Below are 19,464 nucleotides of genomic sequence, written 5' to 3' on the forward strand. Positions count from 1 at the left end.
ATCAAGTTGGCGTTGTCGCCTGCGTGTCCAGCTCTCGCTTGTCGGTATGATCATGTTCGTCTCCACACTACAGTGCCCTGACGTTTGCATTAGCCAGACGCTGCGCTGCTGTAAAGAAATGTAGCGACTACGTTAACCATTGGCCATATTCGCTTGTAGCCACACGCGAAGTCCGCTGGTATCTGGGTCCACCAGTCCAGCTGCCCTTACGAGAAAAAAAAAACTGAACCACGAAGAAAAAACGGCTTCGGCTAGCTTCAGTCCGGAGTCTCCCGATGGTGCACGTTCGGATTTGCATCTGTTAATCATCCTTTCGTAAAGGCACGTTCTTCTGCCCATTGGCTAGCGCCATGTCAGTCAGCGACAAGTGACGTTGAACTGCCGGTGTCTCTACAGTCCACTGACGGACTCACGGGTCGTTCCAAGTGCTCCGCAATTTCCTACGTTTTACTGATGGTTCATGAAAGGCTAGACTTCCATGCTCGCGGTTGTGCAGAGAACTCTGTCAAAGGGCGCTTCATCAGTGAAGCATCCTGCAGCGTATCTTCGGCGTCCGAAGAAAACCATATACGCGCATCCTGCAGGATTCGTCTCGAAGGAATATGAATGGCTGTGATTCTTAAACATGAAAAAGTTTATGTGAACAACCGGGACTAAGACCGCTGACTAGCAGCACTATGTATGATAGGTTACTGACACGGCCACACAACTATCTCAAACCGCCCAGCTTTTTGAGAAAGGCTGCCATCGGTCCAGAGAAAAGCGTACCCTTAGTGTCAACCTGCGGATGGCAATGAATGTCCTCCACATAATTTGTATGTTAACGCGTAAAGGGACGCCTCAACTCAAAAATACAAAGGGGTCTACTCCAGTACAGTGGCCCCATTAACCACTCAAGCGCGAAGGCGCCCGGGTAACCTGTCAAAACTCCATTGAAAAGGGGCAATCCGTCTCGGAATCGTCCGTGGCAGCTTGCCACGTGGTCGCACCCAAAAGGAGTTAGTCACTGACACGGCCACACGACTATCTCAAACCGCCCAGCTTTTTGAGGAAGGCTGCCATCGGACCAGAGAAAAGCGTACCCTTAGTGTCAACCTGCGGATGGCAATGAATGTCCTCCACATAATTTGTATGTTAACGCGTAAAGGGACGCCTCAACTCAAAAATACAAAGGGGTCTACTCCAGTACAGTGGCCCCATTAACCACTCAAGCGCGAAGGCGCCCGGGTAACCTGTCAAAACTCCATTGAAAAGGGGCAATCCGTCTCGGAATCGTCCGTGGCAGCTTGCCACGTGGTCGCACCCAAAAGGAGTTAGTTGAGAGGTTTCAAACAGTGATATCCTACGCTGTAGTAGGCAATGAAAATTGGTAAAAAACGGCTCCATTACGGCGCAAAGAAGGCGTCCTTCAAGTCTGCAGCCGTCTCTTTGTAGTCTACCAAACCCGGGGGGGTCATCCTCTTCATGAACGGCAGCTTCACCAAAATTCTGGCCCGCTTCAGAAGCAACAATTTTGGCAGCCGAAATTTCTGAACCTTGTCTATGAACAGCGCACACACCAGACAGTATCATGGTTACGCACTCGCTTAGGGAGGCGGAGAAAGGACCTAAACTGGTGCCGCATGAACATATCAAGGTGTGTCAGTGAGAGTCTACTTACTTGTTTTGACGTATAAGAGAAAATCCATGACGATGCCGTACGGGTTGAAGAGATAGGGACGCTCCTGCGACGAGTATACCGGAGTCCTGTGGGATATGTCGCCCACGCGTTCCCAAACCTGCCGAGCCCTTTCCTCCGCAATTCTATCTGAAACCTGGTTCCACGGACGCTTCGCCACAATGTCGAGAACAAGACCATGTAGCATGGTGGCAACAGACCTGAGGCGTGAGGAATTGTTCATGGAAATGTGGGGGAGCGTCAGATATGTCCATGCCTGCTCCTTGAGCTTATGGACGTCAACTGTCGAGCCAGTAAGAGCGGTGTACATCTCTTCGCATTTAGCCGCCATGACTGAAGGGACAACAGAACAGGAACAACAGGACTCGACCATTGATCCCACCTGAATCCCGACGCAATTGCAGGGATACGGCGGTGGTTTCTGAACTTGGCTTACCATTGTCTAGAGAGTCGATAATTCTGGTTGTTTGCTCGGCAGTGAGAGATGCAGCAGAGAAACCGAGTGAGCCTAAGTCCATCAGGCGGCTATGAACACAGTCTATCTTCGTCATTTCCTGTGCCATGCGGCTTTTCTGTGTGTACTCCGCGTAGTCGTTGAGAGCTTCTTCGTAGCACGATATCTTCGCCTTCTTCACCCGTTCTGCCAAATCGTTCATGAGCATCGCCATGCCGTAGCCGTCAATAGTTTTGTCCCCCGATGCCAGCGAAAAGCTTGCTTGCTTGACTATCTCCGCAGGTGGATAGAGAGACCTCTGTCGAAGAGAGTAAGCGTAGTCTCCAAGATCATAGTAAGAGTACACCGAGCTAAGATTTCTGAGGGTGTCGTAGCTGATGTCTTGGAATCCTCCCGCCGTTCGATATGCTTCAGCGTATGCCTGGAGGCGGCTAGGCTCCAAGAATCGGAGCCATTCGGCGAAAAAGTAGCTGCTCACTGAGAACGCGCAAAAATAACAAAAGGCATACTATCAGCAGGCTTGCACGGCGGAGAGCTCTCCTCGTTCAAGGGTGCAGAATGATGTTATCGCATGACTTCGAGTCTGCGTGACGGCACCAGTAACCGGTAGCATACTTACGGTTGAGTTGAAAGAGTTCGGGCTTCGGCTCTTTAGGGTTCATGATCTTGGCTGTGGCTTGGAGACAGGCGTTGAGGATCGGAGTCTCTGGTACACGGGTAGTCCTACGCGAGTGGAACGTTAAGATTTCAGTCTCGCCGTTGTATCCCACGAACGCTGCGTCCAGTTGCAGGGAGCCGCTGACAGCTGCGACGTGCAGCATCGACATGACAGGGCCGATGCGTTCAAGCTGCTTGTGGCGCTCATATTCATTAGCGCCTTTATTTGCAATGAAGTTCAGGTATTCCATCAAGGGTGTGCCGTTGTAATACATTGCGTCAATGAGGGCACGCACAGTTGTCTCGTGCTGGCGCTTTTCGCGCATGACCTTGAGATTAATCATAAGGATGCAGGCCGCAGGAAGGCGCTTATCCAGCATAATTTGTGAGCGACTCCAGTACTTTAGAGCCTCTTCCAAGGAAACTCCCAGCTCGTTCCTAATCCCGTCGATCAAAGTGCGGCAAATCGCCTCCTGGAGTGTCTCGCCGGGCAGCTCTTCGACGCGGCCCAGTTGCATTTGCACCAGTTGAGGGATCCTTGAATCAATAATATTCGCGATCGCATCCACCACAGTAACAGACTCTCGCAGTGGCAAATATTTAACGGCCGCACGGTACACCGCCATCAAGGACGCCTTGGGAGCTGAAGAAAACAAACCAGCAACACAGCATTATCCGCACTATCAATGTATTAAGGAAGTGGCAGACACCCCGGCCCCATCCTGCAACCTAACTGTTTCTGGAGTGTCACTACTACAAAAGACGTACGACAGTGCCGGTTCTGACTTCCTAATTTGCAGTAGGCCGCGAGTCGGACATCCTCCATGCTTTTCACACAGCACTGCTGCAGAATTACCTCCCTTCCACTTACAGAAGCGGAATAGCTCCTTCGCTTGCTCATCCGGGATTGCTGCCATATGTCTGAAAACCGTGGGCATCACGAGGATCTTCTTGATAAACCGAAGCGTGTCGGCGTCCATCACCTTGAGAATCCCGACTTTCTCTTGGTGGCTAACTTGCGAATTTGCGGAGGGGACGCCGGCCAGCGCCAGAAGGGCGAGAGCGACGGTGCTGCCTGTCAGGCCCTTGCCGATGTTGAACGAAAGCAGCCAGCCCGCCGCAGCCCTCACGTCTTCATGGCTCATCTGCCTCACCATCGCCTCGATTTCCGAGAACAACTCTGCACGTACAGCGGCCAGCCGAGTCGGAAACGCACGACACGACGATAGCCGTGATTCCCCGAGTCCTCCGTTGATGTAACTTACGACTGTCGGTTGCCCGTGCACTGCAGCATGGCTGGGGACACAAGATCGTTAGTTCTTGACAACTATTTAGTGGATCACATCAGCCTTCCCCACAACAGCATACACGAGAGTTGTTCACGGCGTCACGTGCGCCGCACACGGACAGGTTCAGTCTGACGGCGATCCCCGCTCCCGGCGTCAGCAGCTCTTCCCACTGATGGAGGGCGCGACACGCGTAGCCACGGGGACAGGTTGATAATTCTTACCTTGACACTCCGGAGAAACGAATGGAATTACGCGCATCTGAGAGACGATATCGCTCATCTGCTTGGGATGCTCGAGGTACAGCGGCACACTCTCGAGGACAAGAAGTGTCCTCCCGTAGACAGCCAAGTCGGCGGCCTTGAGGAAGTCTTCTGGCGGCATCTGTGTGTCGGGGAATGCTCTGAATTCTCCATGCTCCAGCGCGCCGAAGAAGTGGTTCCCGTTGATGACGTTAACGAATCTGCGTAGAGACACATACGGAAGGCATTAAGAACCCGTGGGAGATTCGCTGCAGAGAAGGCCCTCCTCGCGCATCACCCATAGGCATGATGGGGTGGCGCATGTGTGTGAACGAGCTCGAAACGCGGTCGTATGTCGTGACGAAAGATCTTCCATCGCGGCCTACGAGTTTGACCACACGCCAGCGCCACAGTGGGCTCCGTGTCCCTGGCGCCTGACTTCTGCCAAGGTCTTACCTGAGCGCCTTTGGAACGCTTGAATGCCCGGCAATGCTGAGCACGCGGCCCTTCAGCTGACCCATGGCCTTGCGAAGCTTGTGGCGCATGCCGCTCGACAGGTTCTTCATGTTATCCAAGATGTTTCTGAGGACGTTGGCTGTTCCTTCTGTGCCTCGGGGCGGAATGATGCTACCCAAAGAGGGATCCATCATGGATCTCAGCTGCGTCAGCACCTCCATATCAACGACTGGCTCTGTCTTGATGAGGCGCTCCAGCTCTTCGTAGTTATACGCGCCTGCGGTTTCTTTGTAGAGATCCGAGGTCTCGTGCAAGCTTTTGTAGTTCAGGAACTGTGCCCATGAAGTCTGGGTCGTTCGCTGTCTGTCAAGGTACTCCACTGCGCCATTCAGGTACGCGCGGACCATAGGCAGCGTCATCTGCGAGACTTCTTCGCCCGGGGCAACATCCCGCTGAGGGAAATCGACAGACGCATTGAGAGAGGAACGCGTACAAAACCATTGTCCCCAAGGCTGGTGGTGAGTCGACAGGCCCCTCCTGCGAGACCTCTGCAGAAGATATCTGCACACCCCGGATAGCTACAGAAAGAAGAAGCGAGCCCCTGTCACGGTTGCAATTCGACTGGGCGTTCCGTACCTCCGGCAGGCGCAGAGAACGCAGCTTCAAGAAGCGGAAGAGCGCGCACTTAAGCCCCACAACGTCGTCGATCTCCGCATTGTCTTCTAGGAGGAAGCCACACTCAGGGAACTTTTCGCGGAAGGTATCCGCCTGGATGGTCTGCATGATGTGCAGCAACCCCCTCTGAAAGTGATTCATGACGAGTGTCTTTCCCGTCCTGTTTTTCTGGATCTTTTGGTACGCGTAGTGGATGAGACCGACGACGAAGATCGACAGTGTATCGGCGGTATCCAGCGAATGCATACGAAGCACCATGGTGTTCATCGAATTAAACACCACCTCCTTGAACGTCTGGAAGCTCACAGGGAAGCTGTACAGTCGGCGCTCAAGTTGCACACCGGTTTCGGCTTGCTGCTCATACGAGTCAGCCAACGCCAAGAGAGCATCGAAAAACATTTTCGGGGTCATGTACTGAAGGAATGTCGAGAAGCTGTGTCTGTGGAACGATGGCGTGTATCGGTGAAGCACCATCATCAAGGTAGCCGTCTGCAAACACACGCAACACACAAGACGCGCAAGTTGCGCACCGCACCGGACGCGAGAAGCTGCATGCGAGGCATAGTCAAGAGTCATCCGCGATACGGGCACTGGTGCCAATTTAGAAATGCACAGTTCACCGGCGAGGTCCTCCGACACGCCTTGTGATGCTCCTACCATTTCAGCGCTGAGGCGGGACTTGATACTCATCAACTGCGACACGAGGAGCTCCTTGATGGCAAGCGGATCTTGATGGATGCTGCGAAGCTCCTTGCGATCGTCAACGTAGTTTAGTGCGCCCTCGAAAGGAATTCCAGGGTTCTGGCTAAAACGCAGAACACCCTCGTTGAGCTCAATGACTTCGAAGACTGCGGGAGCATCGAGAGGGTCCGGGTGAATTTGTCTGAGACGGTCTAAACACCAGAAACGCATTCGCAAGACGCCGCCAGCTATGACCGCACGCTTCCTGTCTCCGCGGGAGGAGTTCACAGTCTGGTGAAAACATACTTCCTCTCGCCTGCAGAGGTCTTGCCAAAATAAAACGTCTCCAACATATGCGAGTAGAGCGCGGGCAAAGTGCGGCTGCCTCTATCCCCTATGAGCTGAGATGCGGTCGCTCGCTACGCGACTAGCAAATCCCTCTCTGCTTCCAACTCCGCGTCTCTGCGTCGTGCTTACCGAACATTTGCTGAGAGTTTTTGGCTGACAAGAACAACGCACGCACAAGCGGGTGCTTCCGCGTTCAGAATGATCGAATTGGAAACGTCTCTCGCCGCTGTCAGGCGGAGACCTCAAGGAGAATGCAGACAATGTTCAAGAGTCGCGTTTAGCTGCAGGACCCGAGAAACTTACGTGTGAAAATCACAGAGCGTCCGTTGACGTCAAACAGTCGCAGACTGGCTGCGTCCTCTTGGTCGAACCTCGTGAAGCGTAGCTGCGCAGAGGCCGCAAGACACCGAAAAAAAAAAGTCGCTGCCGTGGCGCTGTGTGCAGCTCTCCAGCTATGGCACGCGCAGCTTGGAGCTACATTGAGGATGGTAACCAGTCTTACTCTGTCTTGCATCGTCTTGCTCAATGTGTCAGAAAATGCCATGGATTTGCCTGCATGAACGGATAGAGACAACACGAGAAAGAGGTCGTCTAAGGCTGGGCGGCAGGTAGAGCGTCCGACCTCCCCCTCCTCCCCCCCACCACCTTCCGGCCTTTACGGACAGGCAGAAACAAAAATATCGACAGAAGTTGAGCTTGTGTCCCACTTACCCCTTTCGTCAATCTGTTCCGCGTACAACAGATACTCCTTTCCCTTGCCATCGGGTCTGTATCCCTTCTGTCGCAGCCACGCTTCCCATTGTGCAAACACCACTGTTGGGTCCACAATCTTTTTCGTCTGGTCGGTCTGCAGAAATTCAGAGAGGAGAAGATCCCTCGAGTCGGTCACGATACCGATGTTCAGCGAGAGCAACGACTTGCTGACGAACTTGACCTCGTCGATGTGGGTCGTTACGTTCATGCCACACGCGTCGCGGTGGTTGGGATCGTCGGGATTCTGGCAGGTGTTGATGAATTCAAACATCCTCATGCGAGTAGTCTGCTCCTGCGCGCGGACAATAATAGCTTGGCTGTTCAGGAAGCGGCCCAAGATAGTCGACAGAGAGGATCGAATGAGCTTCGCGCCGTCCAAGAGACGGTTGAACGACTTCTCAATGACAGCCTGGTCGCCCGCGTCCTGGCCTCCAAGTAGAGAGTGCAGCGACAGACCGGCAGCTGAAGAGGGGGCACACACGCCACACAGCAACTCGCTATGTGCTGACATTCCAAAGCAGTTCAGGAAAGGCTCCGCGGTAGCAAATGAAACTCTTCGTTCTGAGGCCAGAGGCCTCGCTCTCACAGGGCGCGAGACACAATCCTAGAATTTCATTCCGAGATCGTTGAGGCAAGATGCGCGATTTCCCGCTGTGCGCATTCCCTTTGTTCACTGTGCCGCGTAGAGTGATTTCATGTCGTCCAGTGTTGAGCATTCGCTTAGGCAGCTTACCCGCATGGAAGAATCCGTGCGCCAGTTCGCGGACGGCGACCTTCATCCACGGTTTACGGAACATCGCGCGCGGCATATCTGCGTCTCTGGGGGGAGGAGTGGCCTGCTGGCGCCGTCTCAAGACTGCCTCGAGTTCGACTTGATAAGAGACACGGCCCTGGTTCGCGTTAATGGCGCTGACGATATCGCTCTCAAGAATCGAAAATGTGTACTCGTAAAACATGGACATGATATTCGACAAGTAGCCCTCAAAGTACTTGAAGTCCATCTTCAGAGTCTTGACCATGTGTGCCACGAAGTTCTCAGTCATCCCGACGTGGTTTCGCTCCAGCTCAGCAAGGTAGCCCCGGTTTTTTTCACACTGAACAAAAACGTGCAGGAAACGCGCCGGCGACGTCATGGAAGTGCGAGTGTCCATACTGCTGACCGCTTCTACTTCCAGTGATGCAGCAGTGCCACTCGTACAGCCCGGCTTAGCAAGAGACCTACCCATCTCAACAGCCGTTCACGCGCAGGTACTTGAGGATTTTCGCCGTTCTGAAGGCATTCAGCACATGACAGAGAATATGGAATCGTAGCCCATGCGCACCGCTTCACGAGGCCGCGCTTGGGCGTGCATCTCTACCCGGATTTGAAATCTTTGAGCCATGGCTTACGTAGAAGTCGGCGAGCTCGGCTTCCGAGAAGTATGCGGGTCTTTCCTCCGTTCCTCTGTAGTACGACGGTCTTTGCTGCACAACAAGAGTCGCGAGAAGCAGGCAGAAGTCAGGTGAATAATGAAAAGAGGGCCGCGCTCACGAGCGCCTCCGCACACTGTCCTCCCGCCAGACTGCTTCAGTCCCCGACCCCAACACCAGCTGGCGCGTACGCAGTTCGAGCCGCAGTCATGCTTACCTCCATGCAGTACGTGTAGATGCTGATGGACAAATGCAGGTATCTCTGGACGTAGTCCTTGAAAACTTGAGCAAAGTCCTTCACACCGAGGAAGAGACCGTCAGCCAGGGCCCACACGCCGGGACCGGCTGGCAGAGCTGACTCGACATTTTCTCCGCGGCGCGTAATCGAGTCGATATTCACGGCATGCAGCTGGAACAGCAACGTGATCATGACGGCGCCCCAGCCCTTGACCATGTCCTCGAGCAGCAACTGCCCCGTGATGTCTTTTCGCAGACCGATGACCTTCGAAATGAACTTGTTGAGGAAGCGTCCTACCCGACGCTTGGCCCGGAAGATCGCAGAAAAGATCGCGTTGATCAGCTGCGGCAGCCGCACCTTGCAGAGGACGCCGAGGAAGAGAGATAGGAGGCCCTTGAAGTTTGCCAGGACGGGATGGAAAAAGATGACGTACGACCGCATCATCTTTTGCATAATTCGCCCCAAAATCCCACCTGGAAAAAGGTTCGTGAAGGGCAAGACATTGCGCGCTTGCTGCGAGACAGCGAAGCACCCTTGGTTCACCTCCCATTCCAGCATCCCAGAGAAGCCTCTCAGGCCGTTCTCAAAGGCGTGGGCAACGACGTTTTTCACTGTCGCGAAGGGATTCTTCTTGAGAGAGTCAACCCACGTAAACATGGTCTGGGCTGAACACAAAATGGCACACGTCATGTCACGCAGGTCGTCTTTCGCTGCGATCATCCCTCGGCAAGCCCCCGCTGCGAGGCTACAGATCTTGACAAGCGTGTCCGCTCACACGGTCTCCTTGGTCGATGAGGACGCGACTAGACTCACTAGGATCCCACTTACTGTTGTTGCCTAGAACAACTTCTGCAGCGTCGGTGGGGGCCGTAGTGCCTCGAATAAGCTCGATGAGTTCCGCTCGCATTTGACGATATTGCCTTCTTCCCGCACCAAATCTCCGTGAGAAGCGCGTCGTCACTCTCTTCAGGAGCAAGTCGGCGAAAACCTCGGCCACTCTGTTTGCCGTAGCCTCTGCAAATCGAAACGAAAATGCGACTCCAGCCCACGCCTCCGGTTCCACAAGGCCCGTGCAGGTGAAACCCCCGTTAGAGACCAACTGCTTCCGCCGCGAAACATACCTTGAGAGACGACGGAAGTAGCCTTTGCGATTTTCGCAAGTTTGCGGACGAGGGCTTGTTTATCGACAAAATCGAGTGTCGAGTACTTCAGCCAGGCGTTAGACGAGAAGAGTGACGTGAGGAATGGCGCGGTGTAGATGTACTGAGCCACTGACGCAAGACATTCAAGAAAACGCCACAAACCGCCACATCTGTGCACGCGACACAACACTCATGACCGACAGGCCATCTCAAAGACTAGCGGGTCCGTCTCTTTGTTGTATTATTTTTTCAACGCCGAGCGCAAGTGCAGCAAACAGCAAGAGTCACAAATCAAAGCTTTCCGGGATCTGGAGCGGAATGTGCTCCGAACTTACTCGATTTGAAGGCGAGAGACATCGTAGTCGACGCGTTGATGACGTACTCGAAGTGTAGCAGACCAAACCATATCTCCCCCTCGCGGTAGGTTTGCGTAAAACTGATTTCGTTTCCTCCATTCTTCCAGTCTGAGGCAGTAGAGATGCACACATCGAAACAGGCGAGTGTGACAGGCTTCTGGACGATAGGGTCTATGCATATCATCTCGTAGTATCATGAGCCGTCACCCAGAAAATGGTCCCATCATTAGGCAATGGAGGCAATCCAGTGGAGTCATCTGGAAGTGCGCTTGTAACGCATGTTCTCTTCAGACACTGAGCGGCTAAGCGCTGGGGTGATAATACCTGCCATCTCCAGTCATCTTCACAACATGGCGCTTACCCGAAGTTGCATCAGAAACTTCCAGTTCTGAGAAATTGTGGTGACGCTTGATGACCTGGAGAGACTTTGATTCGGAAAACGTAGAGAACGCGCCATGGTGGAGAATCATGAAGGCAAGCAGGCAGACCACCCACTTGCCAAGACGAGGCGACGTTTTGGTCTCCATCTTGAGTAAGCCTCTGGTCAGCGGGATCTGCTGAAGCTACGGAACGAGGAGCTTCGCACCGCACCGGTTCGAACAACACAGCCGGACGAAACTTCGAGACGTCAAATTAAAAACACATTCGATGGCGCATGGCATGAAGTACACAGTATAATCGTGTTAGGATCTTGAGCCCGTAACGCCTCCCGCCAGATCATGAGAGCTGGTTCCGCGGCTAGCCGCAGGTGTAGCGGCGTGAAGCCTGTCTTTAAAAAAGAGACACCAAAATTGATTCCTGTCAAAACACATCGAAGGTAAAGCAGGCCCTAAAAAACAAGAAAAGACAATGCCGAAAACGCCTTCTGCTATCAGAAACAAGCGCTTCGGTTTGCCGCTGCGCCGGCTGGCGCCTGCTCGCCAACACGGCGTTGTCCGCTAAAAATAATTCTCAAGACACCTCGGCTAACCTGACCGAGCTCTCCACCATGACGGTGGAAAAAACGAAATGCCGCCGCCTAAAAGGAATACGAAAAAGCATATCCTTCTCTGAGATGTCCTTGAACTCCAGAAAGCAAAATAAAATTACATTCGCACAAGTTCTTAGTGAAAGGTTCGCCCGACAAGCCGTCGCCTTCATGACACAACTCCTAGCGGAGAGCTGCAGTGAGAATGGTTTGTCTGGTGCGCACGCTCTGGTTGCTGCCAGGTATGCGACATGGTGAGGCGGCCCTGTCCCACCAGGGCACCCGAAGGAGCCGATCAGCATTCACGCCGAATTGCCCCGATATTTGTAGTCACACTTCGGTCATGCATGTCTGCGACGCGGAACTACTATGCGGTGAGTCGAGCCGTATGTTCGTCCCGGAGAGGGATTCGCGTCGCGCGTCGTCGGCTGATCGAGCACTTGCCTAGCTGTGTCTTTTTTAAGGCAGTGTGCAGCAGCTCCTCTTCGCCTTGAAGGGAGTCGATAGAACGACTGGCTCACATTCTGCTGCAGCAATGAGCAGACAGGCACTCTCCCTCGCAGGTGTCGTCGTCTCTGAGTAGGCAAGCCCTCCGCTGTTCACGGGGGTTCCTAGTTGCTCCGCGCGATGAGGCATCAACTACGACAGTGGGCCGCATAACATCAGAAAAAATACGGGAAACAGGTCTTACCCCTGTTTGTCAGATCATTCGTGTCTAATTTGTGTGAGATGCTCATATATGAGGATCACTCCTCGGTTCTGGAGGACGGAGAGGCGTTGTTGTGCCGTTAGAGTCGGCTGGCAATTGATTGGTGAACAGTGCAGAAGTGGAGAGCCGTGGTCACCCTGCACATCCCGCAGTCGATATTTCCCGACAGAGAGGGCCCCAATCCAGTTCGGAGACGTTGAGTATGGACTAGGATGCGCTGCCATCGCGATTCCAACGGCCGGAGTAGTCATGTTGTGAAGGCGGAGTCATGTGAGCACAAAATGGTGAGTCAAAAACGCACACCGATGCGAAGTGTTTCGGGACAGCCTTTGACCTGCAGCGGCTTCGCAGCCGTCTACAAAGCAGCACCGCACGCGCCGCTTCCCACTATGGCATTGGAGACCTGTCCACGGTGTACCATTTTGGGGGAACCCTGAAACTATACACTCGACACAAAGGTCCCCTGCTGAACAAAAGATACTGCCACAAGTGGCAGTATCCACAAGTAGCAAACGGGTTTCTCAGTGGTGCACCAGCCCAGCTGCGACCTGCAGTAAATGAGTTGGTCATTCGTGCAAGCGGCCTCGCCGACGCCGCCCGCCCATAATATAAGTAGGCACGCATGACCGTGTAAAGGGGAAATCGTGGCTCTCAAATGACGGATATGTAGCTAATGGAATACTTCACAGCAGGGCGGTGATGCCAGTGATATAGCGGCAATGACGACGGAGTGATGATGCCTCGCGGCTTTTCCTGGTACAACTCCGCGAAACAGTCCTTTTGTGAAAGCAAACGAGTCAGTCCTTCGGCCGACTGAGGTCGTGCAGAGCCAGCATTTCAGAAGCACAAAATACTCAGATCTTACTGTGTGCTAGAGTGAGCCCATGTTTTGCGAAACCATGTTCGACTAGCCTTCGGTGGCCCGAAGGGTTAGCACCCGAAGCGAAGCTGCCCAAGGTACTGCTCCAGTGTGGAGCGAAAGAGACGCAATGTATCTGACGAGAGAGGACGACGTGTATGCGTTATTGTAAATGTCCTACGTGAATCTCCGCACCAAGGCAAGTCCCGCTGCAGCTGTGGTTTGTCGTGGCGCCGCCGTCCTGCGCGAGACAACCGTCCACTGTCCTCCACTACAGCCATATTGAGTTCCAAGCCCATGCAAAATTTGACATACCACTTGGGGAGCATCAAGCAAAAGCTTTACGCCAAGATTTCCTGTGTCTATAAAATGCTGGTACAGGTGTGCACAATTCGAGCGAGTGCTTGTGGTCAACACAAGACTTCTTTGTTTGGTAAAATGTTGGCCGTCACAAATGTACACTTTATTTGCACTGCATACTTCGCGCACACGTGTCTGAATGGAGCTTGACCACCGAGTGGCCCCCGAACGTGGATCCATCGAATATCCAAAATGGTTACTGTAAGGCGGGGGCGCCTTATCCTGTTTGGTAGCGCGTGACACATCGTCACGTGCCGAATACGGTATTCACGCACCTCTCGACATCAGTATTGCGAAATCAGGTTATCTTCGACATGCCAATACCACTTTTAAGATGGGGGCGAATGATACGACCATATCACATCAAGACATTCGCCTAACAATCTTCTGTATCACCTTGCCACTGGACCAAGTAGCTGGAACTCAAGAGTCGCTGCGTGGTGCCATCTTCGAGTTGCCCAAACGATGTACGTTAGCCCTGCGGTCATGTGTCTTCGTCGTGGAAAAAGCATGCAGGCTGTGCATCTTCTTCGGATGTCCGAGGCGACTTTGTGCTGATGCCGCCTTCCTTCTGGTAGGTAGCGAGGGGTAATCGTAAGACGTGGCGGTGATCAAGTTCGTGCGGCTCCCATGTCAGAATTGCGACACCACATTGTCTTACAGTGCCCGTTCTATGCCGACGGTAGACGCGAACGATATGGTCATGTGATTATCGAAGCAGCGCCCGGGATTCATGTTTTTCCACAGTCCGCCGTCATGCACTTGGAGCTCTATGCATTGAATCAAGTCGCTCGGTTACGTACGTGCCACCGAGCTTCGCCGAAGGCTCTCCTAGTTGCGTCGTATTTATGGAAAGGCGTCGGCACTTTACTCTCTCTCCGGATGCTGTCTTCACTGCTATTCAAAGTGCTTCTAACCGAATTCCGTCGGGCGTTTGTCGGTCGTCGTTTTCACGAGTCCCGGTCTTCACGACCTTGTGCACAAGGTCAGCCACCACTTCGGTTGAGCGTATTTCGCACGGTATTGCCACAGCAGCGCACTGCTCGCGGGACGGGAACTACCAGAGGCGCGAGAGTGGGCAGCGGGGCAATGGGCGCGCACCTTTTTATTCACGTCGAAAAAGCTCTAGGATTCTCGATCACCTAATCGGTGGCATGGAATTTTGGTGCTTCGTTTTGTCGCTTTCTCCCTTTCCTCAGACTTCCCTGGCTTCCCACCCCTCTACCATCCGTCGAGGCAGTCACACAAAATATTGTTTATTGGCGTCGCCTTTTGCTGTATGCCCCTGGCACTGGCACTTCCCTGCCCCCCCTCCCCGGTTGGCCTTGTGCTCTGAGCACTGTTTTTCCGTGTTTTTTTCGTCTTTTCACAGCACAGCGCTTTGCCGTCGCGAGCATCATTTCCTTAGCACCAAACTCTGTGCTGGTAAGAACTACTTCACGTGCCGTGTGTGGCTTTGGGAAACATTTTTCGACGGTCATTTGTATCGGTCTCCAGTTGAAAAACGGACAAATTTCCGACAGCTTTCCCCCCCTTGCTACCAGTTTCGCGCGTGTCTCACTTTCGCCGGCGGCCAAAACTCTGCTTTCTTGCCTTCAAATTCGTGGCGCGCACTTGCCAAAAGGAAGAAGGCAAAACCGACATCGTTTTTCCCTCGATATTTCCGTAGTGCTGGACGGCACTCGGAATTTCAGCGTACGGGGGAGCATTCGTCGTCTTTCCTGCGATGTACAGGCTCTCTGTTCCTGCTCCCCGTGTCTGCGCCGGAGAACACGAACACCAGCCGTTTCCTATTTCTGCAGTTTCGAGCCAGTTCTGTTTTTCCTCTGATGCCGATTGTGCATCGTTTTTGCAGTCGTCCTTGGCGTTCCTGTCTACCGCTATTCCGCGTGTCTTTCGGGGAGGCTGGCGTACAGGAAGTTCCTATCCGCGAGTCGTGAGGCGCGGGGACGCGTATCTCGGTTCCGTTCGGTTCCTTCGCGTCGGTACATTGTTTCCCGTGTGTCCCTCGCACGAGTCCGTCGCATCCCCCTTAGGCCGTTCCGTTGCTTTCGTTCTGCTTCCGCATCCCCGTTCCAAAGTTTCCGCCGTCGGGTCTGCTTCGTCTGCAGCGCACCCGGGCCAGGTTCTTGTGACTCGCGGTGGGTACCCTCGAACGGAGTCATCTTTTTCGGGTGACCAAGATGGCGGCTCCGCCGCAGTACGGCATTCACCCCTACAGTCACCTCGGGTATGCGTATGGGGGCACGACGGCGGCTGTCGCAGCTGCAGACTACACGTGGGGAGCCGCAGCGCAGTACTCTCAGTGGCAAACACCAACGGCACATCCATCCGCACCCAATCCACTTGGTAAGCAGGACGCACCTCGCTTCTGCGGAATACGCGGGCGTAAGCTGTAGGCTAACACAGGTCAGGTCTCCCAGGGCTTCAGGTTGCCGGTTGCCTCCCTCTTGCGTGTCCTTTGACGCCACACACAGCGGAGGGCGGTGTGCGTCGCACCCGTCGTGCCAAGCACGTTACTGACAGAATCTATCTTTTCGCCGCTTCAACGCGTCGTTGCTTCCATTCACGGGCGTCACTGTGGGCATGGGCATTGCTGCTGGTCCGTATGAGTGGGGGCGCTAGTCATTCAAAGTCATACGTGTGTCTTCTCTCGCCGCCGTAAACTTCTGGTCGTTCGGATTGGGCCTGTGTGGTTTGTGCGTTTTCTGTCGCACGGGACGTGTCGCTCAAAAGTGTCAGCACGACGAGCGTGTAGAGAAGCGGCTGCGCAGAGCTCCACATCATTAGGGGAGCGCTGTGTATATTCGTCAGACTGTGTGCGAGCGGTGGTGTGCTTTCGCCTGTATCTGCAGAACAGGAACCAGATGCCCTTCAAAGCCGCACGCTCTTCTTCGGTCGACTTCCAGAGGATGTGACTGAAGATACGCTGCGGGACGTCGTCGCGCCGCACGGCGATCTAAAAAAGGTTGCCGTTTACGCTGAAAAACGGATGGCGTTCGTTGAGTTTGTAAGTTTGGAAGAAACGAGTCCATTCATGCGCAGCTGACTAGTGCAGGCGATGCCCTAGCACGCGGATTACTATCTGAATCGTCTGTGTAGATGACTTTTTGGTCTAGATGCGTGAACACTGTAATGTCTAGCAGACGGCTGCGCGGATATATTCCACGAACCGCGTGCCTGGGGCGCGTTGGCTGGCCGTTTTTCAGTCTGCGAGTTCCAGCTGTCTGGGTGTTTCCTATTCAGTATGACCTTCGTCACGCAGAAGCTGCTCGGGACGCTCTTCGCGGCTCGGACATCTTGGGAAAGCGAGTCGAAGTGCAGTTTTCGGCTGTGAAGCGGCCAGACAAAGATGGAAACACGGTGGGGAAGTCAACTCGCAGCTGCAGTGTTCCTCGCGCGAGCTTCACGACCGCTGCCTGTCGCCGGCTTGGGGACCGCGAGGCGAGCACAGATTTTCGTGTGCGGTTTGAACTTCTCCGAGGGGCCGCGGAAGGGTCCCGCGTGCCGCCGGTCAGTGCAGGTCACGCGCCGCTCTGCGGGCGGGCGCATTCCAGCGTCGCCGGTCTCGAGGTTCATTCTTCGACTTTGTAGATTTCCAGCTTCGCAGAGCAGCGCCAGGCTCTGGCGTATGGCGGCGGGCGCCAACCGGTCTCGGTCTCGCGTATCTGCGTGCGTCTCAGGGCACTCTGTACGTACGTCCAGTCAGCACGGTTCATGTGTCGGGCAACTGGGCAGATCCAAACAGCCTTGACGCGTACAGGGAGCTGTTCGCGAAGCATGGCGACCTCAAGAAGGTGTCTGCAAATCGAAAGCGAGAGACGTACGTCTGTGCCGATTGTGTTCTGGGGTGAAGAGTTCCTCGAGTCAGGGCGTCAGTCTCCTCTTTAGGCTCTCATTTCCATTCGCGTGGTCACACCATCAGGGGGGGGCCAGACGTTTCGACATCCAGCGGCTTGCAGAGGAGTCCCTGCTTCGTGCAAGCGGCTAGATGTTTCTTGGACAACGGAGAGTTTGCGTGTTCGCTGGCAGCCGTGCTTACGTCACTATTTGTTTGTGCTTGGGAGCAAGCACTGTTGAATCCGTCATACGGTGGCGACATCCTTCAGATTGTAGGTCTGACCCGAGGCGTTTGTTTTACGCGTGTCACCGTGTTTTTTCAGGGAGAAGTTCGTCGAGTATTTTGATCTCCGAGACGCGCAAAAGGCACTTGACTCTTTGAACGGCTATGTTTTCAACGGCGCCACGCTGCACATATGCTTCGCCCAGAACGCGTCGCGCACAGTGTACGTCGAAAATGTGGCGTCAGCCCAGGGTTTAGAAGGGCAGTGTTGTTCTGCAAGTCTTCGTCTATTGTGAAGGGATGCGGCGGGATTGGCACTCGCGCCTCCTTTCCCTCCCACGACCTTTTGTCACATGTAAATAAAATAAAAGAGCACAAAGCTGCGTACCGCTGCCTTTTCGCGGGTGGGGCGGCAAACGGTAGTTTGCGTGCCGCGAGCAAACGCGTCGCTTCGCCGATGGAAGGCAACCGCACCCTGGGCGGTGTGGGAATGCCTCGGTTGTTTACGGGCCGCGTTTTGATTGCTCGCGCGTGGGCTGTTTTTCTTTTCTTTCGCAACAGGAATAAGAACGCAGAGCGTTCGGGGGGTTCGCGGCGGACACCGGAGAGCTACGGCCCTGTTCGAGGCGGCGGGAGCTCAGGAAGTGGCGGGATGTCGCGCTCCTACGCGTCAGGTCCCTACGCTGCGCCGGTGAGTTCTCACCAACCTCACGCTGTTCCTGCCATCTACGCATCCGGCCCTCCCCTCACGCCACAACACCCTCCACCTGCCTACGTCGCGGCTGTGCCGGTGAGTCGCGTTTCCACGCACTGCGTGCGCTGCACGAGGGGCGATGTCTGCGCGTCAGCCGCTTTCGACGCGCCCAAAACTTGCGCCAAGTTGGCCGTGGCCTGCTTCGGGGTGCGCCCGAAGAACCAGTGACACTCGCGGTATGCACAGAGGCTCCAGGTATCTCAGCACGGCGCTGCATGCCCCACAAGGCACGCGTAGATAGATGCGCAATAAAGGCACGAAGAAAGGCAGTCACACTCAGACGTCTCGGCTTCACACCGGTGCGATGCCTGTCTGCGTGTACGAGGGCTGGCGCTGTATGTGCAGAACGACGATTCGGCAGCTGCGGGGGGGTGGGGGGGGAGGGGGAGGGCGAGTCGTTTCCGACTAGAATCGATGGTGTGGGGAGGGGCGTTTTTACGTGGTGCACGCGGTGCAGCCTTGATTAGTTTCGCGCAGCTCATGGGTTTCTTTTTTTCTCTGCCGCGCTGCCTCTCTGTCTCCAGTACGCCACAGGGCCAGCGGCGTATGGCGCGTACGCAGTACCGTACCAGCCGGCGTACGGCCTCTACACGTATCAGCAGCCGCAGGCAACAAACGGGTACGCCGCGCCGCAGCCGTGGGCGGCAGCTGCGACGACGGCAACAGCGCCTGCGAGTGCGACGGCTGCTGTCCCGTATACCGTCGCTCCACAGGCGGCGAGCACGTCCGCAGCGAGCAGGTCGAGTCCGGTGAGTTCCGCGGCACCTGCGGGAAGTGCCGGGGCGTATGCGACCCCCGCAGCGACTGCTCAGGTGGCTGCGCCGCGGTGGTGATGTCTGTATCTGTAAGGTTGTTTGAGTTTTGGGAGTGGATAGGGGCTGACGAGAAAGTCGGCGTTTATCGGAGGAGCGTTCCGCTGAAGGCAGAGAGCTTCAGAGGGGGCGAAAGCAGGGAATGGAAGAAATTCGCGGGGGGAGGGGGGGGGGGAGGGGCGGGAATCGCGGTGGAGAGCGGGAGGTCAGGGAGAGTTTTTTTGAGGAGTTGTGGCTTCTCGTATGGTGATTTGGAAAGGGAGGGAAGGGTGGAGGTGCGCGGGATATGGAGAGCGTAGGGCAGAGAAGGTCAGGGAAGGGTAGGATCGAGGTGCGGAGAAACGACCAATCGTGGATTTGTGGGACAGTGGAAATGACACCCTCTGTTTTCCTACGATGGTGCTGCACCGTCCAAACGTGCTGTTTTTGCGAAAAGAAGTCGAACCGTTGTCAACATCGCTTGAAAGAATGTGCCTCTGGCTGGCTCGGGCACCGTAATCCAAAGTGTCTTTTTCTGAAGGCCTCTTCTTAGCTTGTGCTGGTACCCCGTAGCGCGTGTGTCTT

At 54.7% G+C, this 19,464-nt stretch overlaps 2 protein-coding genes across 2 annotated transcripts; one reads left to right on the forward strand and one right to left on the reverse strand.

Moving 5' to 3' along the window:
• Nucleotides 1-1,385: 1,385 nt before the first annotated feature.
• BESB_079420 (rhoptry neck protein RON3) lies at nt 1,386-10,903 on the reverse strand (the record flags this gene model as incomplete). Its single annotated transcript, XM_029366304.1, has 21 exons — nt 1,386-1,540; nt 1,661-2,011; nt 2,115-2,609; nt 2,752-3,432; nt 3,661-3,969; nt 4,300-4,538; nt 4,774-5,225; nt 5,410-5,937; nt 6,106-6,341; nt 6,607-6,630; nt 6,781-6,862; nt 6,980-7,029; nt 7,189-7,692; nt 7,964-8,324; nt 8,453-8,500; nt 8,620-8,664; nt 8,858-9,543; nt 9,707-9,892; nt 10,000-10,149; nt 10,356-10,484; nt 10,738-10,903. 21 exons carry the CDS (start codon nt 10,901-10,903, stop codon nt 1,386-1,388), a joined length of 5,877 nt encoding a protein of 1,958 aa, XP_029217735.1.
• Nucleotides 10,904-15,454: 4,551 nt separating this feature from the next.
• Nucleotides 15,455-18,921, forward strand: BESB_079430 (RNA recognition motif-containing protein; the record flags this gene model as incomplete). Its single annotated transcript, XM_029366305.1, has 7 exons — nt 15,455-15,620; nt 16,127-16,281; nt 16,518-16,634; nt 16,955-17,094; nt 17,435-17,557; nt 17,896-18,124; nt 18,613-18,921. The coding sequence occupies 7 exons, from the start codon at nt 15,455-15,457 to the stop codon at nt 18,919-18,921; spliced, it is 1,239 nt and encodes a 412-aa protein (XP_029217736.1).
• Nucleotides 18,922-19,464: the final 543 nt, after the last annotated feature.

The sequence above is a fragment of the Besnoitia besnoiti genome, chromosome VII, assembly GCF_002563875.1.
Source record: "Besnoitia besnoiti strain Bb-Ger1 chromosome VII, whole genome shotgun sequence".
NCBI classification, from domain to species: domain Eukaryota; phylum Apicomplexa; class Conoidasida; order Eucoccidiorida; family Sarcocystidae; genus Besnoitia; species Besnoitia besnoiti.